General features: G+C 41.8%; 1 protein-coding gene across 3 annotated transcripts in view; it reads left to right on the forward strand.

Moving 5' to 3' along the window:
- The first annotated feature begins 64 nt into the window (after positions 1-64).
- Positions 65-9395, forward strand: part of ARFGEF1 (ADP ribosylation factor guanine nucleotide exchange factor 1) — a 141130-nt gene continuing 131799 nt past the window's right edge. For 2 of the 3 annotated variants that reach the window (XR_002823347.1, XM_023727762.1), the window contains exon 1: positions 418-656. Coding sequence is in view for 2 of the 3 variants with exons in the window: in XM_023727762.1 (XP_023583530.1) it covers positions 533-656 (124 nt within the window). In the remaining variant the exon portion in view is untranslated. Of the gene's footprint in view, positions 657-9395 lie in introns of all 3 variants that reach the window. The other variant, XM_004372541.2, reaches the window with a different exon arrangement.

A 9395-nucleotide genomic window follows, 5' to 3' on the forward strand; every position in this document is an offset into this window, starting at 1 on the left:
CGCCCCTGCCGCTTCCTCCTCTGTAGCCGTTCGGCCGGTGCGTGACGCGTCGTTTCCTCCCAACATGGCGGCCGGGGCAGGTCGGCGGTGATGGAGGCCAGTTCGCGGCCGCGGCGGGTGCTGATCCCCACAGTAGCTAGGGCAGCCCTGCCGTCGCCGGGCCTCTGAGCCCCCGCCACTGTCGCCGCCTCGGCCCTCAGTCCCCAGCAGACAGCCGCCGGGACCAGGTCTCTTGCCGCTGCCGGACCGGAGGGACGAGTGAGTGGGGCGGCTGGGAAGCGACCCCCGGGCCAAGAGTAGCGGAGTCCCCTCGAGGGCGCCGGCCTCTCCGGGGACGGCGAAGACCTCGCCCGCACCGCGTCTGGTCCCACTCCCCCGCTCCTTCCTGATCCTGTCTCTGCCCTGCACGCCTCCTCTCCCCCACCTCCACCCTCTCCCTTTCTCTTTTCTCTTCCTCCCCCTCTTTCTCCTCCTCCTCTCCGGCCCCTGGGAGCCGCGGGTCGGACGAGCCGCCGCCTCCTTCTCTGCGTCCATGTATGAGGGGAAGAAGACGAAGAACATGTTCCTGACTCGGGCGCTGGAGAAGATTTTGGCCGACAAGGAAGTGAAGAAGGCGCATCACTCCCAGCTGCGCAAAGCGTGCGAGGTGGCGTTAGGTGAGCGGCGAGGAGGGCCGGGGGTGGGGTGGGGTGGTTGGAGGACGGGGTTGCGGGGCGGCCGGCGCGGCGACCCCCGCGGAAGGTGGAGTCGACCCGGGAGCTTGTCCAGGGCTCGCGCCGCTGACATCAGGGAGCTCTCGCGAAGCTCTCTGCTGCCTGGTTGGAGTTGACAGTAACTCGGCTGGATGTGGGGCAGAGGCAGGGTGGCGGAGGAAGAGCACTTGGCTGGGCTCGGGGGACACGGCAGGCTTTAGGCACCTGGGTTCCAGGGATCGGCTTTGAGTGTACGAGAGGATTTTGTTGGTGAACGGTGCGGGGCGGACTGGATGCCACTCTTTGTGATGAAGCAGAAGATAAGCTGTTGTTTATTAGCTTGGAAATTGAGGTGGAGCTGATATGGCAAGATCGGGTGTTGGAAGGGTCCTGTATCGTAATTACAATAACTTTATCGTTTGGCGTGTTACTTTGGGAGGATAGACTGAAGTTGTTCCCTTGTTGACAGTCTGAGAAGGTGCAGCTCGTTCTGACATCTTTTCACCTCCGGTACAGGAAAAAACAGTAATGTAGTAATCTGACTGGGTTGACCTGGAAGAACAAGACCAGAGGTTAAGGGGTGGGGGTGGCGGTATAAGAGCAGGGAGGGAAAGGACCTTTAGATAAGCTGACTTTAGGTGACAAGAGAAGGGAGGGGTTGAAATGAGACAAATGAAAAAGACAATGACACCCACCAGCCACATGTCTGGACAGTGGCAGCTCCTTTCAAGCTTGAATTGTAATTTATAGTTCAGACAGAAGAGATCTAGTGTAATAAAGCCTGTGGCAGGGTAAATCTAAACAATACCTATAGGGAGGACATGCAGATAAGGCATTGTTAAAAGGGAGAGCACTGATAGTCTATTGCATCCATCAAAGATGAAATCGTTTAAGGAGATACCGGGACATTCAGCAGAGATGAATTCTAATGGTTAGGCATTATTTTATAGCGCTGGAGATAGACTAGGTCAAATTAAAGAGAAAATGAAGCTGGTTAAATGGGATGACAGGCTTGGAAAACAGCGTTCTTAAGGGGGTGGGGAGGAATCCAGAATAATTTCAATTTTTGCTAAAGTAAAGATCAAGGTAGTTTAAAAGCAGTTTTTCCTTTTAATTATTAGAATAAATAGAAGACTATGATTTAGCTTGCTATATGTACTATACTGTTTGTTTTCTTCTTTTTTAGATCTCTAAAATTGGTGATATTAAAAAATACTATTGCAAACCTTTCATCTTAAAATTTTTGAACCTGTAGTATAGTGGCCTTAAGTTTAGCTTTCCACCCCATTATGGATCAGAAGTTCACCTTTGGCTAGTTTTGTAGCTAACAAAAGGCTGTTTCGGGTGTATGAGAAGACAGTTGTACAGTGGTAAAAATTGAATTTATATCTGGGTCCTGAAAGGAGTAATTATTAAATTGAGGTGAACTTAGGGAGGGAGTGATTTTAGGATTTTTAAAAATATTGCCATACAGTATAGGTTTATGGATAACTTGCAGGTTTAAAAACTTGAGGTTCAAACTAAAGTTTTAGTTTTTGAGTTTATATTTTCCATGTTAGAAAATATATTTAAATATGCTGATTTATAAGTATTTGACTAAATTACTGCAGTGTGGTGTGTGTGTGTGTGTGTGTGTGTGTGTGTGTGTGTGTGTGTGTGTGTATTTATATATTTATTTTTTCCTTCCTCCCTGAAATGATAATGTAAGTAAGTGTGTTTTAATGGAGAGCTCACTGGATTGACAATCTGGGATCTTGAGTTTTAACCCCAGTTTTTTTACGTTGCAGTATTAGGCAATTCCCTGGGCAGTTCCTTCTCTGTGTAATTAGGATTGAATTTAATGATTGTAAGGTCACAGTCCATCTAGTGTGCCACAAATGTGAATGCATTGCTCACTGTTGCATTATGAGTATTCCTGTCACTTTTGCTTGGCGTCTTTAGAAGGCCTGTAACTTGATCCTTGCCGTTCATTAACATAGGAACCACTTGGTAGTTTGTGTGCCAGCTGTTACCAGGGTTATCTTCTAAATTTTACCAGTTTTTACTTTTTTGCCCCCCTTGTAGAGTTAACAGAAACTTTTTATGAGGAATGTAGCCTACCCAGTCAGGGGCTAGGCACCAGCGTACTTTCTTTCTTTGAGATGAATAAGGCGTTTTCTCATGTAATTTCATAAATGTTAGTACATTTAGCTTCCTATAAAGCAAAATTTTATTTGCTTGACCAATCTCATAATAGCTAATCCCTGATGAACTTTGGTTCCTCCCTTATAGTGATCCATCTTCATTACCACCCAAACATATGTTGATGAAGATAACTTAATTCATCTTTGCAGAAAGTATACTGCCTTACAGTAAACAGTAAACTGGTCTCCCCAAATTTGTATTGTCCCTAGAAACTGTTATAGACTTCCCCTTTCCTCTTCACTCTTGAGACCTGGGCTAGGCCTACTTTGGTCTCTTGATAACCTGTGTGGTCATCAAGCAGGATGAGAAAGTGAACTGGAATGGCCTGGTTTTGTCATGCCTGTTTTATTCGTTGTGAGTGGGTGGTGGTTGGATGGTGGTGGTATATATGCCTGCCTGCATTCATTCTCCCCTCAAATATTTATTGAGCACCTTCCATGGAGCTGAAGGGAGATGGATAGTAAACAAGAAAACATCTGGTATGTCAGACTTGCCTTTTTGTTTTTAAATCATCTTGCTAGTGTATGAGTAGAATTCAGAGTATTGGTATTTAAAATTAATTCAGCCATCTTTTAACATTACGGCCAGTTATAAATAAGTTTTGTAAATAATACTTGTGATGTCACAGCTCATCCAGTATTCTTAAGAAGACTATAAACTTCATTTTTTTATTAAAGTATACATTTTAGGAAACCTTCATCTAGGTTAGAGGAGATTTTACTTCATTAAAACAAAATCCATTCTCGAAGAAACTGTATAACGGAACTTTATTTTCCTAAAAAGAAAAAAAGTAATGAAACCTTTAAAGGATGTACAGAGTTATTTAAAACTTTTATTCAGTTACCTTATATATTGAAGTAAACAATGGTTATTTAAAAAAAAGAAACCCACATATGTACCTTGTTCACGCATGTGAAGCCCACAGGCACAGGAGCAGCTCCAGGTTGCCCTCTCATGGTACCTGCCCCAGTACAGCTTCACAGTGAACATTGAGCTTTGCAGAGGGAGGGAGTCTAGGCTCCCCTAGCTTAGCCTGATCCATTCCTGCTCTCTAGAATCCTGAATTAAAAATAGTTTAGCCATCTGCTGGCAGATGAGACAACAGCTGAGCTATTTTTAGTGTCAAAGAATTTAGGATTGTTTCGGGATTGGGCTTGAAGGTAGCATTGTTTGTCTCATGAGGAGAGTGCAGTTGGGCCGTATTCAAATCAGACCTCTTAAGTTTCAGGAGTTCCTTTGATGTTAGGACTATGACTAGTTCTACTGCTGTTTCTGACATCAGATATCAATGAAGAAACTCTGCAAATGGTAGCATGAGAGAGTTCCAGGTTGAAAGCTGGCACTGGTATAGAACAGGAACGAAAGGGGTGACCAGAAGGTTTTAGAGAGCAGGGAAGCATATAGATAGAGGCCGTGGTGAGGGTGTTCTCTGCAGTGATTTGGAAGAATGACAGAAAGGGAGGAGTTGTTAGGGAAATTTGTGAATTTGTGCTGTTAATCATATTCTAAAATGATTGTGCTGATTTAGTTTCCTTATACCATAAGAGTTTGTTACCTATAATTACAGTCCCCCCCAGAAATGTAAATACAATATTTTGACTCAAAATTTATACAGCTTACTTCCTTCTGGTTGCCCCCCACCCTTGTTGATGTTAGCTGCCTTTGAGTCACGCCTGACTCGTGGCAACCCCATACACAACAGAATCTTAGAGTTGTGATCCATAAAGTTTCCCCCCACCCATAGGGTTTTCATTGGCTGATTTTTTAGAAGTCATTGTCAGGCCTTTCCTCCTAGTGTATTTTAGTCTGGAAGCTCCACTGAAACCTGTTCAGCATCATAGCAACATGTGAAGCCTCCACTGATGGACGTGTGGTGGCTGTGTTTGAGGTGCATTGACCTGGAATTGAACCTAGGTCTCCTCCAATGAAGGTGAAAATTCTACCACTGAACCACTACTGCCCCCTTCTGGCTCCCTGCCCCTACCTGGTTGGTGTTGTAAAACCAGGGATGAAATTACTTGATTGCATTTGGCCCTGGTTTAATGCTATTTGCGGCAATCTTTATTTTTTTTTGTTTACAAAAAATGATTGACCCCCAAATGCCCTGCAGACTGTGAACATTTTTTAATTGTAATTTAAATCCACTAGCAAGTCTCCTTTTAACCCTTACTTGATGCCTAAGGTAAAAGGTGTTTTCAGTCAGCCAGCTGCTTGAATTTTTTGCGATGGCTGGGAGAGAAGAGTGTGATAAATGCAATGACTGAAGGAAAGATTTTGTTTGTGTTTGTTCTTTTCTCTCATGTTTCGGATTGGGTTTAAGATTCTTTACTCGAGGATAGGAGTCAACTCTACTATATCTAATAACAACAACTCCAGGATAGAATTGAATAACATATATGTCACAGAGCACAAGTTCTTAGAGAAGCTCTTTAAAAAAAATAAGTTTGGGAATTTATATATCTCTGTTTTGGAGAATTACAGTGTACATTAGCATAGTCGAGATTCAGAAAAGTCCCGTAGGAAAGCAACCTGCTTAATTTTATTTCATGACGTTTTTCCTGAATTTGTTTGACCTTTTTCCTGTTAATGCTGTTAACACACTTAGGAAACATTGTTCCTTGGAACTTGGAAAGAAGGACAAAGTAGATCCAGTAGCCCTAACTCACTGATGGGACTCTTCCCCAGAAGACTCTTGTGTTGGGAAAGCAGGAGTCCTATTGACAGTGTGGGAAGGAGAGGAAAGTCAGAAATAGGAATAGTTGGAATGAGTGGCATCAAGATGGAAGGACCATTTGCTGACTAGCTCTTTCTTTCCTACCCCACCTAGTGGCAGGCAACTGGTTTGCTCTCTTGATAAAATTGAACTTGTAGCAAAACTTTTGCTGATAATTGATTTTTTTTTCAAAGCAGAATAAAAATGCATTGTGAACGGGAAATAATTTGGGGGAAATACTTGCCATAAAGTCCTTCACAAAATGAAGGAGGGATATTTGAAACATGAAAAATACATGAGTAAATTACTGTTGCCATGAAACACTAGGGTACATTCTACATTCAGGTATTTGTTGAACCCCCAGTTTGAGTGCTGTTTCTAGTGCTGGGCATGCAGCAGTCAACCAAGCAAGTCTTTGATTTTGTGGAGCTTACATGCTAGTGGACAGTAAAAAACAAATTAATGTATTTCCTGTTGTCAGGTTATCTGAAGAAATAATTAAGAAGGGTAAAGGGATAGAGAATGAGTGGAGTGTTACTTTAGATAGGGTTCTCAGGAAAGCCTTCTCTGTTGAGGTGGCATTTGAGCAGAAAAGTGACAGAAGTGGGGATTCTACCTTTTAAGTACCTAGATGGCAGAGGGAACAGCGAAATGGATGTGTGCTTGTTGTAGAGAGGCTTGTGTGGCTGGACAAGAGTGAGAGGAGGGAGTGGTAGGAGAGGAGGGCAGATTTGGTTTTTTGTAAGTGTGATGGAAGCCACTGGAGATTTTTGAGCAAGGGAGTGACAGAAGTAGTTTACATTTTAAAAGGCTCACTCTGGCCAGAGATGATGGTGACTTAGTCCAGGCTGGTGGTGGTGGAGGGGTTGAGAATTGGTTGCATTTGGAATATATTCTGAAGGAGTCCACAGGATTGGCTGATGGATTGGTTGTATGACAAAGAGGATGACCTCCAGTCTTTTTTAGCCAGAGCTACAGGATGGTGGGACATTGCATTCACTGTGATGGGGCACACATGGAGGAAGCACATTTTGGGAAACAGATTTATTCATTAAAATAATTTCAGTCCTACTGTCTAGATGTACTTTAGCACTTCCTTAATGATAGAATATTTTCTACTGAAAATACTGCTACCCAAAAGATCAGCAGTTTGAATCCATCAGCTGCTCCTTGGAAACCCTATGGGACAGTTCTTCCCTGTCCTAAAAGGTTGCTGTGAGTTGGAATCGACTTGATAGCAATGGGTTTGGGTCGTTTTTTTGTTTTTCCTAGGTATTTTTCCTTTTTCTCTGACTCTTGTTTGCCTACTTGTGATATAAAATCCGTTATTTCTGATATCTTTACAAGTATGTTCCTTGTAATTTGGTTTCTACTTATCTGTAAAAACCTGTTGCTGTCAAGTCAGTTCCGACTCATGGTGACCCCATGTGTTACAGAGTAGAACTGCTCCAGAGAGTTTTCTTGTCTGTTATCTTTATGCAAGCAGGTCACCAGGCCTTTCTTCCACGGTGCCACTGGGTAGATTTGAACCGCCAACCATTACATCATCAGCCAGTTGCAAACTGCTTGCGCCACCCCGGCACCCTGTCTCTTTACCCATAAGTAGTTCTAATATATCTTTTAGATCTGTATCTAATCAAAGGGACCTTATTTTATATTGCAGTAAGAAAGAGTAGAGGAGCCCCGGTCGCACAGTGGTTAGGTGCTTGGCTGCTACCAAAAGGTCAGCAATTTGGACACACCATCCGCTACACTGGAGAAAGATGTGGCCGTCCACTTCCTTAAAGATCACAGCCTTGGAGACCCTATGCGGCAGTTCTGCTCTGACCTGTAGGGTTGCTATGAATCTAAATTAACTTGATGGCAATGTGTTTGATTTTATTTTGTTTAAGAAAGAGTAACTGTTGAAGTCAAGGTTACATCCTGTCTTCTGTCTTCTCTGTAATGTTCACATTTTCCTAGACTTTGCTGTACACACACACACACGCAGGTATCATCCCATTGCCATTTCTTGTCCATTATTCAAACCCAGTTTGAGTTCCTTTTATCCTAATTTTCCAGACTGACTTTGATTTCTTTATTTGAGCTTCCATTTATAGTGTATATCATGTTTATGTTTACACAATCAAATACTGTTTTGGATCTTCTCTGATTATTTCATAAATCTAGAAAGTAGTTATTGTGAGGCTTTAGTGTATATTAGAATCTTTTGAAAAACGTTTGTAAAAAAACACAGACGCCTGGGCCCAAGTATTTAAAAGTTTTGTATTCCACTTGTGATATTTTTGTTTTGCTCAGATCTAGGCTTGACATAAATAAATTGGTCTGTTATCTGCTTATTCAGGAAAGGTTGTAAAAAACAATCTTTAAAATACTTCATATGACTATTACTTTTGGCAGTGTCATTAGAAAACCCTATGTGAGGCAGTTAATTTTTTTTTAAATAATATTTTACTGTGTTTAAAGAGAAAGTTGAGGCAGTTAACTTTTCAGTTTCAACTTTGCATTCGAAAACACATACAGAGAAACTACATTTAATCATCTGCTTAACAACCCTTATTATCTAGGATTTCACTGAGAAATAGGAGATAATCAATAAAAATATAAACAGCCAAAGTAAATATTATGAAGATCAAGTCCTTTATTCAGAGTCCCTATGGCCTTTAGAATGTCTGCTTACTTTTAATTTCACATAATTCCAATAAATTTGGCAATTCAGTTTTTATTTTTATATAAATCTTTTTTTCAAATAAACCATATTCAAAAGCAAAACATGCAATAAAATCACCTACAATGCTATAACCATTGTTAACTTTTTCAAACAACTTTATTGAGGTGAAATTTACATACTATAAAATTTACACATTTTAAGTATATACAATTCAGTTATTTTGTAAATTTACTGAGTTGTGCAGCCATCACCATAATCCAGTTTTAGAACATTTTCATCCCTCATTGAGTTTGCTAGAACTCATTTACAGTTAATCCCCATTCTTCCCCCTAGCCCCAGGCAACTCCTAATCTTCTTTTGGTCTCTAGATTGCCTTTTCCGGACATTTCACATAAATGGAATCATACAAATGTGGTCTTTTGTGTTTGGCTTCTTTCACTTCGCATGGTTTTTTTTTTGTACTTTAGATGAAGGTTTACAGAACAAATAGTTGCTCATTAAACAGTACACAAGTTGTTTTATGTCATTGGTTAACAACCCCACAATATGTCAACAGTCTCCCCTTCTAGACACGGGGTTCCCCATTACCAGCTTTCCTGTCCTCTCCTGCCTTCTAGTCCTTGTGTCTGGGCTGTTGTGCCCCATTAGTCTTGTTTTGTCTTATAGGGATGTCTCATCTTTGGCTGAAGGGTGAACCTTGGGAGTGACTTCTTTACTGAGCTAAAAGAGTGTCCGGGGGCCATACTCTCGGGGTTTCTCCAGTCTCTGTCAGGCCAGTAAGTCTGATCTTTTTTTCTGAGTTACAGTTTTGTTCTACGTTTTTCTCCAGCTCTGTCCAGGACCCTTTGTTGTGATCCCTGTCAGAGCAGTCAGTGGTGGTAGCCAGGCACCATCTAGTTGTACTGGACTCAGTCTGGTGGAGGCTGTGGTAGTTGTAGTCCATTAATCCCTTGTTTTCTTCATTCTTCCTTGCTCCTGAAGGAATGAGACTAGTGGAATATCTTAGATGGCTGCTCACAGGCTTTTTTTTAAAAAAATTTTTTATTGTACTTTAGATGAAGGTTTACAGAACAAATAGTTTCTCATTGAACAGTCAGTACACATATTGTTTTATGACATTGGTTAACAACCCCAT

The sequence above is a fragment of the Trichechus manatus genome, unplaced genomic scaffold (genome assembly GCF_000243295.1).
Source record: "Trichechus manatus latirostris isolate Lorelei unplaced genomic scaffold, TriManLat1.0 scaffold00018, whole genome shotgun sequence".
Classification (NCBI taxonomy): Eukaryota; Metazoa; Chordata; class Mammalia; order Sirenia; family Trichechidae; genus Trichechus; species Trichechus manatus.